Source organism: Schistocerca nitens, chromosome 5 (genome assembly GCF_023898315.1).
Source record: "Schistocerca nitens isolate TAMUIC-IGC-003100 chromosome 5, iqSchNite1.1, whole genome shotgun sequence".
NCBI lineage: Eukaryota > Metazoa > Arthropoda > Insecta > Orthoptera > Acrididae > Schistocerca > Schistocerca nitens.
Window position 1 is genome coordinate 398,107,427 of NC_064618.1, and position 23,130 is coordinate 398,130,556.

General features: G+C 40.4%; 1 protein-coding gene across 2 annotated transcripts in view; it reads left to right on the plus strand.

Annotated features, from left to right (window-relative positions):
• LOC126259482 (methyl farnesoate epoxidase-like) overlaps nucleotides 1-23,130 on the plus strand; it is a 206,785-nt gene that overhangs the window by 128,849 nt on the left and 54,806 nt on the right. For both annotated transcript variants that reach the window (XM_049956320.1, XM_049956319.1), the window contains exons 5-6: nucleotides 3,899-4,019; nucleotides 16,331-16,511. In XM_049956320.1, the coding sequence (XP_049812277.1) occupies nucleotides 3,899-4,019; nucleotides 16,331-16,511 (302 nt within the window). The remainder of the gene's footprint in view (nucleotides 1-3,898; nucleotides 4,020-16,330; nucleotides 16,512-23,130) is intronic.

Below are 23,130 nucleotides of genomic sequence, written 5' to 3' on the forward strand. Positions count from 1 at the left end.
CGGTGTACTGAACAACATTACATCAGTATTTACGTGATTTACATAACAATAATTATAGCTATTACAAGCTATTATTATAGCTATTATAAGCTGTATGTTTTTAGGTTGGTTAGTACCTCCAAATATGTGTGGCAAGATCAAGCCATTAATGTTTACTTTCTCCTGGCTGCACGTCATGTGTTGAAATGTGGACACGTTGACGGAAAACGGTTAGTCTATACTGACAGCCGTAGTCTGCATAGTGGTCTAGTAATGACTCTGCAGAAAACATCTGGCCCTAGAGTTTGTGAGATGTTTTTTGGATGACTGTTCGATACAGAGAAGAAACAATAAACAGACTGATTCGTGTACATGTTAAGGCACCACATGTAAAAATATTTGCACTTATACCCTTACACCTACCTTACACTTAGTGTATACATCTATATATGCGTCGCTAGTAACAGCAAAATTCATGAACCCTACAAACGAAATGTCGACAGAAGACCTTACATTTTAAAAACTAGCAGAAGATATTTGTGTAATGTGCGAGGGGTGTCCTATGGAGCACTGTCACCTCTTTTTTCAAAGTTGAGATTACTGAAAATCGTTAATCTGTGTCTATATGTTTGCGGAGTTTACATCAAAGGCAATAACGAACAGCGTGGAGTCTGGGAATAAATTCGCCATTATGATTCCAGAAATAAAGCAAATCTGGATATACCAAAATACAGGTTTCAAAGTACTAGAAACTCATAAAATAAATCTACGAAGAATCTTGAATAAATTGTAAGTGCCCATTCGGTCTCAGCCTATAATAATTTTTATGCAACCAAACAATCAGTTTTATAATTTAAAATAGTCTTCCTAATATCCCACATAATCACATTAGGTTTTAAGAACTTTATTGCAATTACTGCATTTGTCTGTAACAAAAATATTTATTGACTTAATTAATAGTAATACTAACTGCTAACGATTTAGAATTTTTCTATGCAACATTGTGACACTTGATGTAGCCATTGCGAGCGCCCGTTTGTATATATACAGGGTGAGTCACCTAACATTACCGCTGGATATATTTCGTAAACCACATCAAATACTGACGAATCGATTCCACGGACCTAACGTGAGGAGAGGGGTTAGTGTAATTGGTTAATACAAACCATAAAAAAATGCACGGAAGTATGTTTTTTAACACAAACCTAGGTTTTTTTAAATGGAACCCCGTTAGTTTTGTTAGCACATCTGAACATATAAACAAATACGTAATCAGTGCCGTTTGTTGCATTGTAAAATGTTAATTACATCCGGAGATATTGTAACCTAAAGTTGACGCTTGAGTACCACTCCTCCGCTGTTCGATCGTGTGTATCGGAGAGCACCGAATTACGTAGGGATCCAAAGGGAACGGTGATGGACCTTCGGTACAGAAGAGACTGGAACAGCACATTACGTCCACATGCTAACACCTTTTTATTGGTCTTTTTCACTGACGCACATGTACATTACCATGAGGGGTGAGGTACACGTACACACGTGGTTTCCGTTTTCAATTACGGAGTGGAATAGAGTGTGTCCCGACATGTCAGGCCAATAGATGTTCAATGTGGTGGCCATCATTTGCTGCACACAATTGCAATCTCTGGCGTAATGAATGTCGTACACGCCGCAGTACATCTGGTGTAATGTCGCCGCAGGCTGCCACAATACGTAGTTTCATATCCTCTGGGGTTGTAGGCACATCACGGTACACATTCTCCTTTAACGTACACCACAGAAAGAAGTCCAGAGGTGTAAGATCAGGAGAACGGGCTGGCCAATTTATGTGTCCTCCACGTCCTATGAAACGTCCGTCGAACACCCTGTCAAGGGTCAGCCTAGTGTTAATTGCGGAATGTGCAGGTGCACCATCATGCTGATACCACATACGTCGACGCGTTTCCAGTGGGACATTTCCGAGCAACGTTGGCAGATTATTCTGTAGAAACGCGATGTATGTTGCAGTTGTTTGGGCCCCTGCAATGAAGTGAGGACCAATGAGGTGGTCGCCAATGATTTCGCACCATACATTTACAGTCCACGGTCGCTGTCGCTCTACCTGTCTGAGCCAGCGAGGATTGTCCACGGACCAGTAATGCATGTTCCGTAGATTCACTGCCCCGGCCGGCCGAAGTGGCCGTGCGGTTAAAGGCGCTGCAGTCTGGAACCGCAAGACCGCTACGGTCGCAGGTTCGAATCCTGCCTCGGGCATGGATGTTTGTGATGTCCTTAGGTTAGTTAGGTTTAACTAGTTCTAAGTTCTAGGGGACTAATGACCTCCGCAGTTGAGTCCCATAGTGCTCAGAGCCATTTGAGCCATTCACTGCCCCGTGGTTTGTGAAGCCCGCTTCATCGGTAAACAGGTAGAACTGCAACGCATTCTCTGTTAATGCCCATTGACAGAATTGCACTCGATGATTAAAGTCATCACCATGTAATTGCTGATGTAGCGACACATGAAACGGGTGAAAGCGGTGACGATGCAGTATGCGCATGACACTACTTTGACTCAGTCCACCGGCTCTCGCAATGTCCCGTGTACTCATGTGTGGGTTCATGGCAACAGCAGCTAACACACCAATTGCACCCGCTTCTCCTGTGACGGGCCTGTTACGGACCCGTTTGCGTGCTACGACCATACCTGTTGCATACAGTTGGCGGTAGATGTTTTGCAATGTGCGGCACGTTGGATGCTCTCTGTCCGGGTACCGTTCTGTATACACCCTGCAGGCTTCAGCTGCATTTCGTCGACACTCGCCATAGATGAGTATCATCTCCGCCTTTTCAGAGTTCGAATACACCATGGTCACAGTTCCTACAACACTACACTATCACAGACGTCTGGTAACAAGGTGTACTACAATTGGTCTGCGTGCGGAGACGAACGCAGAATAACAATAGCAGCAAGCGCTACATGCGGACACTGCGACAGCTAGACCAAAACCACAACAGTGCACTACAGCCACACTCGTAAACACGGTCGTCATCGTAAACATGTCCCTGCAGATGCTGCTCGCCGACCGTGGCCCGTGTTTGTTACAACACGCAACTGAACGTCGGAGGTTTCAAGCGTCAACTTTAGGTTACAATATCTCCGGATGTAATTAACATTTTACAATGCAACAAACGGCACTGATTACGTATTTGTTTATATGTTCAGATGTGCTAACAAAACTAACGTGGTTCCATTTAAAAAAACGTAGGTTTCTTTTAAAAAACATACTTCCGTGCATTTTTGTATGGTTTGTATTAAACAATTACACTAGCCCCTCTCCTCACGTTCGGTCTGTGGAATCGGTTCGTCAGTATTCGATGTGGTTTACGAAATATATCCAGCGGTAACGTTCGGTGACTCACCCTATATATATATATATATATATATATATATATATATATATATGTGTGTGTGTGTGTGTGTGTGCGTGAGTGTGTGTGTGTGTGTGTGTGTGTGTGTGTGTGTGTGTGTGTGTGTGTGTGCGCTCGCGTTTCAGTGTGCAAGTTTGTTTACATATTTTTGTCATGGAAATACTGGTAATTACACCAATAAGGCGTTATCTTTTTATAAATAATACAGGTCATTCGGATACTTCTGAATACGTCGCAAAATTAAGGCCATTCGGATACTTTTGAACAAGTGGCTACATATTGGATGGCTGTTACGTTTTAATGGCTGTGACTGGCTCTTTCATCTTAATGAGTGATAAAATAATGGGCTGCTTAGTTTTTGTGGCCTGTAAAATACTAGGCTGTAATTGCCTGTTTGTTTTATTTGAAACAACATTTTCTTTTATTATCTCTCTTGTTCTTATTGGTCTGGATATACTTTTAGGTTACAATTTCTTCTCAGTGTTATAGCAAAAACCTTTTTCTTTTTCAGACAATTATCGAAGACCATAAGGCAACATATACGCCAGGGAAAAAGAGAGATCTCATAGATGCATTTGTCTATGAAATGGCGAAAGCAGAAGAGCAGCAAAATGAAAATACAACTTTTTCTGGTGAGTGATAACTTTCCTGCGATATGAGATTTTGTGTTGCACTATAATAAAAGAGGGCTGAGTGAATAAAAAGTTGCATCTAGTCTTTCATCGCTGTGCTGCATGACACGCAGTGCTTTCGGACTTTTCGCCTATGCCCTCAGGCGTCCGAGAGGTAGTCAAGTAGTCTTGATTCTTGCCGCCTCCTGGAATCTAGCGACAGACTTTTAATTCATTACGCATTTCTAGAAATGACTGCTATTGCATTACTCCGCAGATTTAGCTCTGCTGCGGCGAGAAATGCTGTAGCTGTACCAATCTCTGGTGAGTTAGATTTCTTTGGTTGTCACACTCTTGACGGAAAATTACGACGTTTCCCCATGCCCGTGACGATGGTTGCGGCCATGTCCTGCGGTAAAAGGAAATGGGATCATTGGCAGAACATTGCTGGAATACAGACCTCTGTCACTTCACCATATAGCCCGTTACCGAGATGCACAAAAAGGGCCGAACCAGCATCCTCGTGCATGGAGGCCACTTACATGTCTCAGCACACTCCTCTCCTCCGCACAGGGGTAAAACATAAACATCTGACAGGCATGCGTCCCCACAGCACAAGCTACTCGTCGTACTGGTATACCTTTATGCGGCCACGAGTGACATCTGTGCCCGAATTCTGAGACTACATTCAGTTTAACACGTCAGAGCGATTGCAAAAGATTCTGAAGATCGTGGACGTGAAACTCTGCAAGTGTGACTGTTTATGCTACGTCTATGGGCCTGAAAGAGAAATATCCTGTGTCAGCAGTAACCTGATACACAGATTCGTCAGCAAAAATTCTTCATTGTACCAAAATAAAACTGTCTGCATTATTACGTAAGGATTTCGAGTACAATTCATTCGTGACATTACAGTTGCAACTGAATTGTTCTACAGCAGTGAAAAAGACGAGCTCGTGTATTGACACTACCGGTCTAACTTTCACGTTAAGCTGCACTTGGTTAGGACTGCCTTATGCTGTCACACAGTCCAAAAAACACGGTTCTTTGATGAAACAGAATCATACACACATAGGAAAGACAGAAGAGTTGCTACGTTTTCAAGTTTCCACTTTCAGCTACTTTTCAAAGTCACCCAAAAATTATAGTGCCTCCATGATAGTGTGTTAACTTTTACTTGGAGTACGATTTGTTTGTCATCTTCTCCTGGTAATGCTGTTGTTGTTGTTGTTGTTGTTGTTGTTGTGGTGGTGGTGGTGGTTGTAATGGTTATTTATTTACGTCACTCCAACCCCAGTTCTCGATACCAGTAATATCACACTACTTTTCTGCGAAGTAACAGACATATTTTTGTGACAATATTCACATTTGGTTTTATTAATGTATAGGTACTCCGATGTATCGATATATTACAGTGATATGGTTCTTGTGTTTATTCATTTCTGTGAGACTGTCATAATCTTTGACTTACTTGTAACCGTTTTGGCGCGAATGCGCACAGAGCAGTCTTTGTTTCACTTTGGCAGAAGTTAAGTTGTTATTTCGCTTAGTAAAACAACAGTCAAGTCTTGTGTTTGGTTAAAGTGGAAATCAAATGTATAGAGATTGATACAAAACTGTTCTCTTGATGATGTGACAATTGAGAAGAAGTATATTTGAATTTACAAGAAGTTTAATAAAAATGTGGATCGTGAACACCACGTCAAAAATTACTTCTACCATACTATTGTTCTGATCTGGGATTGTTTGATCATTAAGAATTTCCTGAAAAACGAATTTGTTAGGTCTTCAAATATTGCTAAAATACAGATCTGGACCTTCTAGCTGTCAAAGTGGAATCACCCTAGAATCAACAAGATGAGCCATAACAACTTCGACGAAATCTATGTGATAATCCCTTCAAGATAAGTGCCAAATTAATGACTTTTTTACAGTGACCTCATTATTTCCATTCTGACGATACCATCCACAGTGAATAACTTTGTTGTTGCCCGATAAAGCAAACATATGCTGTGTGAGCAACATTATTAATTTGATTTCTAATCTACTTTACAAGTGGTGGTATTGTTAGATGGTGCTGGTCTTCTCCGGAGACTGGTTTGATGCAGCCCTCCACGCTACTCTATCCTTTGCACGCCTCTTCATCTATGAATAACTACTACGAGCTACAGCCTTCCGAATCCGCTTATTGTATGTATCTATTGGTCTCCCTCTAAGATTCTTACCCCCCTTCCACACTTCCCTCCAATGCTAAGTTGGTGATCTCTTGATGTCTCAGAATGTGTCCTATTATCTATCCCTTCTTTTACTCAAGTTGTGCCCCAAAGTTCTTGTTTCCTCAGTTCTGATCAGTACCTCCTCATTAGCTACATGGTTTACCCGCCTAATCGTCAGCATTCTTCTGTAGCACAACATGTCAAAAGCTTATATTCTCTTCGTGTCTAAACTGTTTATCGTCCATGCTTCACTAGTGTACATGCCTACAATCTAGATAAATACCTTCAGAAAATACTTTCTAACATATCAGTCTGTGTTTGATGGCTCTGAGCACAAAGGGACTTAACATCTGAGGTCATCAGTCCCCTAGAACTTAGAACTACTTAAACCTAACTTAACCTAAGGACATCACATACATCCATGCCCGAAGCAGGACTCGAACCTGCGACCTTAACGATCGCGCGGTTCCAGACTGAAGCGCCTAGAACCGCTCGGCCACACCGGCCGGCCTGTATTTGATGTTAACAAATCTCTCTTCTTTAAAAACGCTTTTCTTGCCATTACCAGTCTGCATTTTATATCCTCTCTACTTCACCCGTCATCAGTTACTTTGCTATCCAAATAGAAAGACACAGCTGCTATTTTCAGTGTCTCATTTCCTAACCTAATTTCCTCGCCATCACCTGACTTAATTCAACTAATTCCATTATTCTTGTTTTACTTTTGCTGACGTTAATCTTACATCCTCATTTCAAGAAAATGTCCATTCCGCTCAACTGGTCTTCCATATCCTTTGTTGTCTCTGACAGAATTACAGTATCATTGGCAAACCTCAAAGTTTTTATTTCTTCTCGCTGGACTTTAATTCCTACTCCAAATTTTTCTTTGGTTTCCTTTACTTGCCTTCTCAGTGCACTGACTGAATAACATCGGTGTAGGCTTCAAAAATTTCTCGCTCCCTTCTCAACCACTGCTTCCTGTCCATGGCCGTCGACTCTTATAATGTCGTCTGGTTTCTATACAAGTTGTGACTAGCCTTTCGCTCCCCGTATTTTACCACTAATAACATTAGAATTTCAATGAGCGTATTCCAGTCTACATCGTCAAAAGCTTTCTCTAAGTCTACAAATGCTATAAACGTAGGTTTTTCTTTCCTTGACCAATCTTCTAAGATGTACGGTCAGTATTGCCTCATGTGAAAGCATTTCCCCGAACTTTAAACTGGCCTTCACCGAGACCCGGTTCTACTAGTTTTCCATTCTTCTGTAAGGAATTAATGTTAGCATTTTCCATTTACGACTTACTCAACTGACATTTCGAAAATTTTCGCTCCTCTCAGAAACTGCTTTCTTTGGAATTGGAATTATTACATTGTTCTTGAAGTATGAGGCTTTCTCACCAGTCTTATACATCTTGCACACCAATGGGAGAGTTTTGTCATGAATGATTCTCCCAAGGCTATCTGTAGCTCTGACGGAATGCCTGCGCCTGGTGCCTCGTGTCGACTTATGTCTTTCATTGCTCTTTCAAATTATTATTATTTTTTTCTTATGGGACTTAACTGCTAAGGTGATCAGTCCCTAAGCTTACACACTACTTAACCTAAATTATCCTAAGGACAAACACACACAACCATGCTCGAGGGAGGACTCCAACCTCCGCCGGGAGCAGCCAAACAGTCCCTGATGTCAAATTATTCTCAAATTATCATATCTCCCATCCCTTCTTCATCTACATCCTCTTCCATTTCTATACTATTACCTTCAAGCTCATCTGCCTTGTATAGGCCCTTTATATACTTCTTCAATACCTCAGCTTTCCCTGTTTTCCTTACGACTTGTTTCTGACAGAATGTCTACTCCTGGGGCCTTGTTTTGACTTACGACTTTCAGTGCTTTGTCAAATTATTCTCACAGTATGATATCTCCATCTTCATCTATATTCTCTTCCATTTCTCTAATATTCCCTTCAAGCTCACCTCCCTTGTAGAAACCCTTTATATACTCCTTCAATATTTCAGCTTTCCCTGTTTTGCTTGGGACTGGTTTTCCATCTGAGCTCTTGATATTCGTAAAGCTTTCTCCAAAGGCTTCTTTAATTTTCCTGTGGGCAGTATACATCTACGTCCCCATCAATTCATTAATTATAATTTTGTATACCCTTCACCTGCTTCATTTGCTGCATTTTTTATTTTCTCCTTTCATCAATTAAATTCAATATCTCCTATGTTATCCAAGGATTTCTACTAGGCCTTGTCTTTTCATCCACTGCTGCCACCACTATTTTATATCTTAATGCTACCAATTCCTCTTCTACTGTATTCCTTCCTCCTGTATTTCTCAACCATTGCCTAATACTCTCTCTGAAATTCTCAACGATCGCTTTCTTTCAACGTATCTATGTCCCATCTCCTTAATTTCCTAACTTTTTGCAATTTCTTCAGTTTTATTCTATGGTTCATAACCAATAAATTGTGGTCAGAGTCCATATCTGCACCTGAAAATGTCTTAAAATTTAAAATCTGGTCCCGAAGTATCTGCCTTACCATTATATAATCATTCCGAAACCAACCAGTGTCTCCAGGTCTTTCCATGTGTACAACTTTCTTTCGTAATTCTTAAACGAAGTATTAGCGATGATTAAATTATGCTCTGTGAAAAATTGTACCAGATGACTTCCTCTTTCATTCCTTCCCCCCAGTCAATTTTCATTTACAATTTTTCCTTCTCTGTCTTTTCCTGCTATCGAATTCCAGTCGACCATCACATTTGAATTTTCGTCTTCGTTAACTATCAGGATCATGTCTGCACCTACATTTGCATCTACATGGCTACTCTACAAAGCACAGTTAAATACCTTTACCACAATTCTCTGTTATTCCACTCTCTAACAGCGCACGGAAAAAACCAACACGCCGGCCGGTCGCAGGTTCGAATCCTGCCTCGGGCATCGATGTGTGTGATGTCCTTAGGTTAGTTAGGTTTAAGTAGTTCTAAGTTCTAGGGGACTGATGACCTCAGAAGTTGAGTCCCATAGTGCTCAGAGGCATTGAACCATTCTGAAAAAACGAACACCTATATCTTTCCGTGTGAGCTCTGACTTCCCTTATTTTAATATGATGATGGTTTTTCCCTAATAGACTGGCGTCAATAAAATATTTTCGCATTCGCAGAAGAAATGTGGCGATTGAGATTTCGTGACAAACCTCTTTGTTTTATTGATATCCGCCCCAAATCCTGCATCATTTGCGTGACACTCTCTCCCTAATTCTGCCCTTCTTTGAACTTTCTCGACATACCCTATCAATCCTATCTGTGAGTTTCCCACACCACATAGCAGTGCCCCTAAAGAGGGCGGGTAAGCATAGTGTAGGCAGTCTCTTTAGTATATTTATTGCATCTTCTACGTGTTCTGCCAATACAATTCAGTCTTTGGTTCACCTTACCCACAATATTTTCTATGTGATCTTTCCAGTTTCTGTTGTTTGTAATTGTAATTCCTAGGTATTTAGTAGAGTTTATGTCCTTTAGATTTGATAGATTTATCGTGTAAACGAAGTTTAACGGTTTCGTTTTAGCACTCAAGTGGATGAACTCACACTTTTCGTTATTTAGTGTCAATTGCCAATTTTCGCGCCATACAAATATCTTAATTAAACCGTTTTGCAATTGGTTTCGATGTTCTGATGACTTCAGTAGACCATAAACGATAGCATCATCTAAAAACAACCGAAGTTGGCTGCTCAGGTTGCCACCTAAATCGTTTATGTAGATACGGAACGGCAGAGGGCCTATAACATTATCTTGGGGAACGCTAGATATCACTTCTGTTTTACTCGATGACTTTCCGTCAGTGCTATGAACTGTGACCTCTCACAAGAACTCACGAATCTAATCACATAACTGAGACAATATTCCTTAAGCAAGCATTCTGATTCCAAGCTGCTTGTGAGGAACGGTGTCAAAAGCGTTCTGGAAATTTAGAAATACTGATGCAATTTGAAAACATTTGTCGAGCTCTCAACACTTTGTATAAGTAAAGAGCTAGTTTCACGAGAACGACGTTTTCTAAATCCGTGTTGACTGCGTGTCAATAGACCGTTCTTTTCGAGGTAATTCGTAATGTTCAAACGTACAATATGTTCCAAAATCCTGTTGCGCATTTAACGTTAATGACATGGACCTGTAATTTGGCGGATTACTCCTACTGCCTTTCTTGAATATTGGTGTGACCTGCGCAACTTTCCAGTCGTTGGGTACTGGTCTTTCGTGGAGTGATCTGTTGTGCATGAAACATTTCTTCAATCTCTTCATCATTTGTGGAGCTAGCTGGCATATAAACATGCACTGGTGGGGTAGGTGTTGATTTTGTGTCTACGAGGTACGGCTAGAAAAAAACCGGACTGATGCTGGAAAAAACATTTATTTACAATTATTTACAATTTCATGTTATCTCCTTCAATGTACTCTCCTCCTCGGTCTCTACACGGCTCCATACGAATTTTCCACTGTTCATAGCAATGCTGCAGATCATTTTCGGTAAGTCCATACATTACTTCCGTCGCTTTTTCTTTTACTGTTTCAACAGTCTCAAATCTAGTTCCTTTCAAAGCTGACTTGACTTTAGGGAAAAGAAAAAAGTCGCAGGGGGCCAAATCAGGTGAGTAGGGTGGATGATCTAAGATGGGAATGTTGTGTTTTGCCAAAAACGTCTTCACTGACAACACACTGTGAGCTGGGGCATTGTCTTGGTGAAGGATCCATGACTTTTTTCTCCACAAATCGTTCCGTTTTCTCCGTACTCGCTCACGTAGGGTAGCCAGGACGCTAATGTAGTAATGCTGATTCACTGTTTGTCCCTCTGGTACCAAATCAATGTGCACAATCCCTTTGATGTCAAAAAAAAAACAATCATCATTGCCTTGAATTTCGATTTTGACATTCGTGCTTTTTTTTTGTCGTGGAGAACCAGGAGTTTTCCAATGCATCGATTGGCGTTTAGTTTCGGGATCGTAAGCAAAAAACCACGATTCATCGCAAGTAATAACATTTTGTAAGAAGGTGGGGTCACTTTCAATGTTTTCCAGGATGTCAGAACAAATCATTCTTCGGCGTTCCTTCTGTTCAATTGTGAGACACTTTGGAACCATTTTTGAACACACTTTGCTCATGTTGAAACTTTCATGAAGAATCTGCCTAACACTTTCCTTGTCAACTCCTGTTAACTCAGACACTGCTCTGATTGTTAAACGGCGATCTTGTCGAACAAGTTTACCGATTTTTTCAATGTTTGCATCAGTTTTTGCTGACAATGGTCTGCCAGTGCGAGTGTCATCACTGGTGTCTTCGCGGCCATCTTTAAATCGTTTAAACCACTCAAACACTTGTGTTCGCGATAAACAATCATCGCCGTACACTTGTTGTAACATTACAAACGTTTCACTTGCAGATTTTCCTAGTTTGAAACAAAATTTGATATTAACACGCTGTTCTTTCTGTACACTCAACATTTTCCGACGCACAGACAAAACGTCAACTACTTAAAACAGACGCCACGGGCAGACTGAGTGCAGGAGGCAGATGAAACTCGAGCAGTAGGCGGAGCGAGAGTCACGTGACGGGCCACGCGACCTTCAGCCTTATTGCATTCGGTTTATTGTTTCACCAGTACTAGTCCGGTTTTTTTCTAGCCACACCTCGTATCTTGGCGTCAATAATGCGTTCACTAAGCTGTTCATAGTAGCTTACTTGCATTCCTATTTTCTTATTCATTCTTAAACCTACTCCTGCATTACCTCTATTCGATTTTGCATTCGTAACAGTCTGTTCACCTGACTAGAAGTCTTGTTCCTCCTACCACCGAACTTCACTAATTCCCAGTACACATAACTTCAACCTATCAATTTCCCTTTTTAAATTTTCTAAGCTACCTGCCCGATTAAGGTGTTTTTATTTTTCCTGATGACAACATCCTCTTGAGTAGTTCTCACTCTGGAGATCTGGATAGGGGGTTATTTCGTCTACAGAATATTTTACCCAATAGGATGCCATCGTCATTTAATCTTACAGCAGGGCTGCATTCCTCGAGAAAAATATACAGCTGTAGTTTCCCCTTTCTTTCAGCCATTCACAGTATCAGCACAGCAAGACCATTTTAGTTGATGTTACAAGCCTAGGTCATTCAATCATTAAGAGTGTTGCCCTGGCAACTACTGAAAAGGCTGCTGCCCCTCTTCAGGAACCACACGTTTGTCTGGACTACCAACAAATACTCCTCCATTGTGATTGCACATACGGTATGGCTATCAGTATCTTTGAGGCAAGCAAGCCGCCCTACAAACGGCAATCTCCATGGTTTGTGGCTGGTAATGCTAAGTTATGCTATTACTTAGTGGAGACTACGTAATACTTTTCCCCATATATCATCATTATACAACGAAATTGTAGCAAATGGTTCCCATTTTATATTCAGTTACAGTTGAGCATTAAATGAGACTGTAACAAATTGCTCCCTAAATCACCATGTTACACTAAAATAGTAACAAGTTCCCCCATGTACAAAATGTATGCCATCCTCTGAGGATAATGCCAACATATACTGTCACACAGTGGAAACCTCATTGATAAGTAGGCAAGGAAGTGACAGTTTAAACAAAAAGTAGGCATCAGGAAATGAAGTAGTATTCTAACACCATCCAGTGTATGTGTCATGATTTGAAGGTAGATGTCAGCTGTTGGATCTTATAACTCTATTATAGCACTACATCCTGACAGTGTGTGTGCCATATGTTAAGAGTTGGGGTCAGCTACTAGATCTCAAATGATACTATAACACCATAAGCTGACAGTGTACATTGCACAAGCTGATTAAAAAATAATAATAAATACATCAAAATAAAATAAATAAATAAATAGAAATGTGTGTATTATTTATCAAAATCTAGCCCTGGTGAAATTATAAAACCTTAAATGTATGCGTGTGTGTGTGTGTGTGTGTGTGTGTGTGTGTGTGTGTGCAATTGTCAACCAGTCTCAGCTTGTCTGAGGAAGTGCACACACATTTACATTGACACAGTAAAGTAGGACATGCTTTGAGATTGCTTCAATGTGAATATGCAGATGTCGGCCATTCTAATCGTGATGTCACTGTTGGTTACACATCTTAAATTTAGAACAAGTCTCCAGGTGCCTGAGAGCTTGCTGATTAAGCATACTTACACATTTTAGCACAATCCCACTGATTCTGGATTCATGTGGTCTGGCGAGTGAGGAGTAGTGGGAGGGGATGGGAGCATGTCTGTAATGTCATAGGGGAGAGGTGGAGACTGTGCAGAGATGTTTATGTATTGTAAGACACCTTTGCCTCTCTCTTACTCTCTTATACAGCAGTACTATTCCATCTGGTAGTATCCCCATATATTGTCATGTAATAAATTCTTCAGTTAATGATCAAGTTTATAATTTATTTTGTTTATAGTTCGGCTTCAAACTACTGATCATCACCTACAGTCATCCACTCATTACATCAGGTTTCTTTCTTCTTATCACCATAGCTAATTAAATAATGGATCATGACGTGTTCTAGTTGATAATGTGCAGATGGTGACTAGTTATTTTTCCTGATAAATTACTTCAAACGCATCATGTGCAGCAGTCTGCTATGTGCCACTGTTATTGTGCAAACATTTACACTGACACTTTATTTTGCAGTTGTTTGCATACTACTCACATATTTAATCTTCTACATCCTTCACTATTTAATATGATACTAGAAAAAACCATTAACCAGTTGATCCACAAATTTTTTGCATAGCTGAGCATGCCCACCCTGAACCCACGATTTTTGGCTCCATAGATTTAACGGAAATGGGATATTGTCTCACAGATTTATTATCTATTGTGAGTAATCCAAGCATTATTTTGAGGATGATTCTATTTATTACAACTCCCCTGCGCTCCTGGAGTGTATTACACAATATGAAGCTTTAAATTTGAAAAAGTGTAAATATCCTGATTTTCTTCAAATGTCACAGGAGCAAAGTACAACCAGAATCACAAATATCAATCGTGACTGTACATTCCACAAAATACCAAAGAGAATGATTGATAAACTACTGTGCCTAAACCCATTAACAATGTGAAGTTTTGCGGCAAATACAGGCAACATAAGCTCAACCCTGACGATTCAGGCACCTCGGCTTCCCAAACACATGAGCCCCATTTGATATTTCCAATATGGTGGTGAGGAACCAAATATTAGCTGTAGCTGGGAATTGAAAATGATTTAATTTCGATCTACTCTATACATTTGGCGTTTTCACGGAAGTAGCTGTGACAGCGTTCAACGTTCCCTGTAAGTTTTGAAATTATGTAATTTTTATCATTTGGTGCACTACTATGCATGCATTCCAAGCTGATACTCGGCACAGTGGCTGATGAGAACGTCCATAAAGGCATTTCCAGTTTACAGTCGTTCCCATCAGCTAGAGCACTGAGTCTCAACTTGGACTGCGCAAATAGTTCTTTCACACATAATACAGTCGCCAATGTGAGATGACACTGTGGGCGATACAGTGGATTCATATTGTCTAAATGAAATGTCAAAATTCTCCATTGTTCCTCTAAATAGTTGATACTTTCAATCAGGTTATCAATAATTCCCACATTCTTAGCCGCCCAAGCATGTGCTCTGTCACTAATTACATCAACAGGACATTCACATTCAACTTTCCTTCCATTGATGAAATCGCAGACTATATTTCATCAGTGGAGAAAATTACTCACCGTTTCCAATAAAGACCCAGCTCACTTGCCGCTCACCACTGCAGCAACCAAAGACCTCAGAAACGCTCTTAATTGTTCCCAGAATGAATTTTCATGCTGCAGTAGAATGATCAATGATTTGAAACTTACTCAGATTAAAATTGTGCGTGGGGCCGGGACTCGAACTTTGGAGCTGTGCCTTTTGTGGGCACGTCTTCTACTGACTGAGCTACATTCACTCTGGATATAAACGCCTATAGTCCAGATGGAATAAGATGATCCCTGACAGATGGCAGCACTGTTGTCAACTTTCGACTGTAAAGCGCTAAAAGCTGCAGGCAAAACAATAGCTGTCTGTTGAGCCGCAGTAACACTGAGACGTTGCCATAGAGACCTTCAAAAAATCGCATTACGTGACTGTTTGAGGTAGACACACAAAGCACCCATGCCCAGCCCATTGTGTCAGGGAGCTTCTTACACCGACTCTGCTATAGGCTGTAGCTAAGATATTTCTCTGAAAGTCTTTTCCTCCAGGAGTGTTAATCCTGCTGCGAAGTTTGTAAAGAGGGGAAAGGTACAGGCAATTGTGAAGCTACGAAAACCTGCGCATGGACAGCCTGGTAGGTAGAGTGATTATCTGCAAAAGACAACGGTCTTTGTTCGATTTCCAGGCTGGCATACAATTTTAATCTTCCACAAGGTGCACTTTTGAACATGATTCGAGCAAAGCCGGGTAAAAAAATAATGAGATAATAAGATAAACTGCTTTTCTATGTCAAAATGTAAAGCGGGAAAAATGAGTGAGATCGAACTGGCAGGATCAGAGAGGGATAGAAGGTTAAGCATCTCATGAGTGATATATAACGTACATATACTCAGATCTATGATGCTGTGAAGTAAAAACGTCAGAACAGGGCTAAACAAAACCACATCCTTAGTTGTAAACTCTAAGAATAAACTCTTAGAGTAATCTACGAGAAGAAGTCATAAATCCTTGCCAGATATTGCAATTCAAATGCAATGACCATGACGGAACAAACCGTCTGAAGGAACAAGTGGAACTAACAGTGCGTCATCACAAAATACTATCTGGATGGCCACTTTCAAGGATTGAGATAGGATTGAGCAGCAATGTCTCGAACAATGTACCAATATAGATCAAGATATGTTACAGCCAATAAGTTGTAGCTGTAGAGTACTCGAATGTGCCTCATTTTAGCAGACGTGCAAATACGTGCACTTTCGACCAGTCTGTGTTCGTTTTATCAATTTTCTGCTTTCATTTCACAGTGTTTTAGTTTAGTTACATAAGCTCTTCAAGACCAGTTTGGTGTATTATTCTTTGTTTTCCAGAGAACCAGCTTCTCATGCTGTTATATGACATGTTTGTCGCTGGCTCAGAAACGACAAGCAACTCTCTTCGATTTGCTTTTCTTATGATGTTACGGTATCCTGATGTCCAGGAACGAGTGTACAAAGAGATAAAAGAAGCAGTTGGTAATGATAAACTTCCAACTCTTGAGGACAAAGACAGGTAATTAGATCGTTTATACACTGCTGAAAGTATAAGAGAACATTTTTAAGACTTGGTAACTGCAAACCATTCGTAATTTTGTGATGTATCTAAACAATTAATCTTAATATCTGGAATTGATTTACTTCACAATTTATCAGACACTAATATTATCATATACTTTGTTTAAGCTGTAAATCTAATTAGCTAGTATTGACCATTTACAAATTTAATTTTAAAACGTCGTCTTGCTTTTCAATCATTTGTTTTCAAATTTATAATGTCTTTGTTGTATATTTTGCTTTATCTGTACAGTTACCTGTTAAAAAATTCATTTTCGTATGTTATCTCAAATTTCTATTGTCTGCTATCAGTACCATTGTTCTCCTGTTTTGTTCCATTATTGAGAATGATTCAGCTGTCTCTATCGATCATTTTATTCAACCCACAACGCCTTCGAATATCACGTGCAAGATTCTCACATTCTCTCACTTGCTAGGCACAAGCTATTAGTCCTACAGAAAAACATGAACAGAACATTTCTGCTGGAAATTTAATGTAGTTTTCGCTGGAAGTTACGGTTTTCGAGTTAATCAAGAAAAAAGCGTTTGAAGGTAACTCTCGTTCGTTTTTCTGGAATAATTCGAGAACTACAACCTCCAGGGAAAACGTATCCCAGTACAAAATTTAACTACATTAAATTTCTTACAAAAACGTCCTGTTCATTTTTTATTTAGGGCTAATATTTCGCACTTAGCGAGCGAGAAAATATAAAAATCTTGCAGACAGTATTTTAAGGGATTGTAGGTTGCATAACCCCAGTCAGAAGGGGCAGCTGATTCACCTTGTACAAGGGGCAGTCAAATGAAAAACGAAACCAACGGGAAAATGTTATCTTAACTGTTTACTATTTAAAAAGTAATCACCATAACTGTTAATACATTTATCTCACTGTGAGACAAGATGGTTAATATCGTCAAGAAAAGTGTTTGCGGTTGTCTACAGAGCCCTAATTGTACCCAGGCGTTTACGTCTTCACATGAAGCAAATCGATGGCCACGAATGTCTTCCTTCAGGGCTCCAAAAACATGTAAATTGCATGGGGGTGGTGGGGAGTGGGGGGGAGGGGGGTTTGGGCGGCGAGTGAGGTTTGAACTGTATGGAAGATGTGTAAGGGATTCCAAACGAAACTTGTGCTGCATAGTTGGGACAATGTTGACAACATGTGGGCGGGCAGTAGCGTGGAAGTACCGAATGGAGCATGTCTTGCAGCAATGGCGAGAAGAGGATGTAAGCAGTCATCTACCGGCTATGACTTGCTGACAGCCACTGCGCTAAAAACCAAAATACTGAGCTGGATAATACCTGAACGTGCCTAATTTTAATAGATGTGTAAATATGTGTGTGAGGAGTAGATTGAATGCCTTACGTAAATCCTAGATTCAAATTGTCTATCATGAAGTACAGCAAGTAAGTGCCGTGCACTAGTAAGATCTTTCCCCTAACATTCTGCAAAGTTGGATCGAATTATATTGAATTCGATGGTAACAAATAGACTTAATCTGTTCGAGGGCTTCCGCGTTGAAACTAGTAGTAGTGACCATTAAGGGGTTCCAGCGAAGATAATTATCCAAGGACAAAGGTCTACTAAAACAAGCAGAAAGATGTGCTTGTTCAGAAAATTAGATAATCAGGCAATAGTGTCTTATCTGAAGAAGGAAATTGAAACATTGAACTCTGGGCGGGAACATATAGAAGAGCTTGGACTTACCTTTAGACAAATAGTTGGTCAAGCACCTAGTAAACGAGTTCGTGATGGGAATGATATTCTGTGTTATTCAATCTCTGTAAAGGAGCGTAGAAGAAACAGTAACAACTGCCCAATAGCTCTGAAACAAAGTATAGGATCATAGACAGAGAAATGCTAAATGAAAATCTTTTGGCTGCCGTAAAGGCAACGAGTAAAGCCTTCAATGAGTACCGTAGCAGAAACGTTTCGAAAGTTGTCTCGCAAAACACACAGAAATTCTTGTCGTTTATAAAAGCTATCACTGACATCAGAGTTAGTGTCCAGACGCCCATGGATGACACAGGAATCGAAACTGAGTACAACGAAACAATAGCAGATATAATGAAATTCGTTTCCAAATGTATATATATATATATTTTTTTTTTACAAAGGAAATTCCAGGAGTACTACTGCAATTTAACTGTTGATGGAAGAAAGTACAGGCCGGCACACGAGCCAAAAGGGTAGCGGAAGCGGTCCACGAAACAACTACTGTCCAATACCCTTGACATCCGTCTGTTGTAGAATCTTAAAACATATTCCGAGGTACCTCCAACACAATGACCTCCTCCGTTCCATATAGTACGGATTCCGAAACTATCGGTAATACGAAACCTAACTCGCACTATTCTCACGTGACATACTGATACTTTTAACCAAGGTAGTCAGGTAGAAACAGCATTTCTTCATTTCCATAAAGGATTCGATTCAACACTACACATACACTTATTACCGAAAGTACGATCGTATGAGGTGTCACGAGAAATTTTTGACTGGTTGAGGATTCCTTGGTAGTGAGGACAAAACATATTATCCCGAATGGAGAGTCGTCGACAGATCTACATCCACATATACGTGATTACTCTGCTATTCACAATGAAGTGCCTGGCAGAGGGTTCAATGAACCACCTTCAAGCTGTCTCTCTACCGTTCCATTCTCGAACGGCACTCTGGAAAAACGAGCACTTAAATATTTCTGTGCGAGCCCTGATTTCTCTTATTTTATCGTGGTGATCATTTCTCCCTATGTAGGTGGATGCCAACATAATGTTTTCACAATCGGAGGAGAAAGCTGGTGACTGAAATTTCGTGAGAAGACCCCGTCGCAACGAAAAACGCCTTTGTTTTAATGATTGCCATTCCACTTCATGTATCTTGTCTGTGACACTATCTCCCCTATTTCGCGGTAATACAAAACGAGCTGCCCTTCTTTGTACTTTTTCGATGTCATCCGTCAGTCCCATCTGACGCGGATCCCACACTGCACAGCAATACTCCGGAATATGGCTGACAAGCGTGGTGTAAGCAGTTTCTTTAGTAGACCTGTTGCAACTTCTAAGTGTTCTGCCAATGAATCGCAGTCTTTGGTTTGCTCTACCCACAATATTATCTATGTGATCGTTCCAAGTTAGGTTATTTGTAATTGTAATCCCTAAGTATTTAGTTGAATTTACAGCCTTCAGATTTGTGTGACTTATCGCGTAATCGAAATTTAGCTGATTTCTTTTAGTACTCATGTAATAACTTCACATTTTCCTTATTCATTGTCAATTTCCACTTTCCGCACCATACAGATATCTTATCTAAATCATTTTGCAATTCGTTTTGATCATCTGATTACTTTACAAGACGGTAAATGAAAGCATCATCTGTAAACAATCTAAGACGGCTGCTCAGATTGTCTCGTATGTCGTTAATATAGATGAGGAACAATAGAGGGCCTATAACAATTCCTTGGGGAACGCTGGATATTACTTCTGTTATACGCGATGACTTTCCGTCTATTAATACGAATACTCCATACCTTTCTGACAGGAAATAACGAATCCAGTCCCACAACTGAGGCGATACTCCGTAGGCACGTACTTTGGTTAGAAGACGCTTGTGAGGAACGGTGTCGAAAGCCTTCTGGAAATCTAAAAATATGGAATCAATTTGGCATCCCCTGTCGATAGCACTTATTACTTCATGAATATAAAGAGCTAGTTGTGTTTCACAAGAACGATATTTTCTGAAACCGTGCTGACTATGTGTCAATAAATCGTTTTCTTCGAGGTCCTTCATAATGTTCGAATACAGTATATGTTCCAAAACCCTACTGCAAATCGACGTTAGTGATATAGGCCTGTAATTCAGCGGATTACTCCTACTTCCCTTTTTGGGTATTGGTGTGACTTGAGCAATTTTCCAGTCTTTAGGTCAGGATTTTTCTGTGAGCGAGTGGTTGTATATAACAGCTAAATATGGAGCTATTTTATCAGCATACTCCGAGAGGAAACTGACTGGTAAATATTCTGAACCGGAGGCCTTGCCTTTATTAAGTGATTTAAGCTGCTTCGTTACACCGAGGATATTTACTTCTATGTTTCGCACCTTGGCTATTGTTTCTGATTGGAATTCAGGAATATTTACTTCGACTTCTTTGGTGAATGAGTTTCGGAAAACCGTGTTTAATAACTGTGCTTTAGTGGCACTGTCATCAGTGACTTCACTGTTGTTATCGCGCAGTGAAGGTATTGATTGCGTCTTGCCACTGGTGTGCTTTATGTATGACCAGAATCTCTTCGGGTTTTCTGCCAGATTTCGAGACAGAATTTCGTTGTGGAAATTATTAAAAGCATCTCGCATTTTTGAGGTACGTGCCATATTTCGAACTTCTGTAAAACTTTGCCATTCTTGGGGATTTTGCGTTCTTTTAAATTTGGCATGCTTTTTTCGTTGCTTCTGCAACAACGATCTGACCAGTTTTGTGTACCATGGGGGATCAGTACCATCACTTATTAATTTATGTGGTATATATGTCTCTATTGCTGTCGATTCTTTGAAAACGTTCCACAACTTTTCTACACTTACATGATCAGATCGGAAGGAGTGAAGATTGTCCCTTAAAAAGGCGTTAAGGGCATTTTTATCAGCTTCTTGAATAAATGTACTTTGCGTTTCTTTTTGATTGCAGTAGGTGTTCCGGTATTCGGCCTAGCAGCAACTGCCCTGTGGTCGCTAATCCCTGTATTCGTCACAATACTCACTATTTGCCCAGGATTATTTGTTGCTAAAAAGTCAAGTATGCTTTCGCAACTATTTACGCTTCGAGTGGGATCATGAACTAATTGTTCAAAATAATTTTCTGAAAAAGCATTCAGTTCAATTTCGATGACGTTTTATGCCTGCCGCCGGCTTTGAGCGCATAATTTTTCCAGCTTGTCGACGGTAGATTGAAGTCACCACGTCCGCAGCTCGTGGTCGTGCGGTAGCGTTCTCGCTTCCCGCGCCCGGGTTCCCGGGTTTGATTCCCGGCCGGGTCAGGGATTTTCTCTGTCTCGTGATGACTGGGTGTTGTGTGATGTCCTTAGGTTAGTTAGGTTTAAGTAGTTCTAAGTTCTAGGGGATTGATGACCATAGATGTTAAGTCCCATAGTGCTCAGAGCCATTTGAACCATTTTTTGAAGTCACCACCGACTATAATTGTATGAGCGAGGTACTTATTTGAAATGAGACTCAAGTTTTCTTTGAACTGTTCAGCAATTATGTCTTTTGAGTCGGGGGGTCGGTAAAACGGATCCAATTATAGTTTATTCCGATTTTCAGGTATAACCTCTACCCATACTATTTCACACGAACTATCTACTTCAATTTCGCTACGAGGCAAACTACCTCTGACAGCAATAAATACTCCACCAGCAACTGTATTTAATCTATCCTTTCTGAACACTGTCAGATCGTTTGAAAAAGTTTCGGCTGAACTTATTTCCGGCTTTAGCCAGCTCTCTGTACCTACAACTATTTGAGCTTCAGTGCTTTCTATTAGGGATTGGATCTCTGGTTCTTTCCCAACACAGCTACGACAATTTACAACTACAATACCGTTCGTTTCTACAACTACCTTACTGTGTTTCACCTGCCCACCTTTAGACGGACGTCCCTTCTGTGGTTCCCTGAGACCCTCTAAACGGGTGTACTCCAGGTAAGTGTGTTGTGACCCTTCCTGTTAATGTTGAATATCAATAGCTTTGTATACGACGTTAACATTAACATCAGACTTTTTATGGATGGTGTGGTAATCTGTAATGAAGTAATGTCTGAAAAAAGCTGCTCATGTATTCTGTCGCACTTCACAAAATGACATCAACGTATCACAACTGGAATCGGTGAAAGTAGTAAATCAACAGAGCTTTTGGACCATGATTTGTGAGTTCCAGTTCTACGCCTGCCCATAGTACCGTCCTCGTGACGTCACGGGAAGCAGTTGCCTGAGTTCTGGGGGAGGGGAAGGAAGGGAAGGGGAGTTGGTGCATGCACTAAATTTTTGGTACATTTTATGCCTAACTCACTGAACATGAATGACAATACTGCTTATTCCAGCAATATGGGGCAACGTGCCACGCATCTAGGTATCACTGGAACGAGTCTATAATGTCTTCACTTAAAAACGAACTGTCAACAAATATTTATGACCTCCAAATTCGCCGGATAGAACAACATGTGATTTTTTCCTCTGGGGACACTTGAAGAGCAAGGCCTGTGAAACAGATCCACACACAATACAGAAACCGAAAGACAATGTCAACTATGAAGTTGCCAGCATCAGTATCCGAACTTTACGCCAGATGTATCTGAATAAGCTTAGACGTGCACAGCTGTGTATTGATGTTGCAGGGGGGCGCTCTCAACATCTCCTCATATAAAAGTAGCCCATCTCCCCTTTGAATGCGAATCCAATATTTTGAGTTGTGGTATAAACAGCTACAACAATGGACAGTTTTATGGAATAATCGATTGTTAGCATTCTTCTGTCAGCATTTCAGTCTATTTCTTCGGTGAAGTTAGATGTCCCTCTTTACAGTCTGCAAA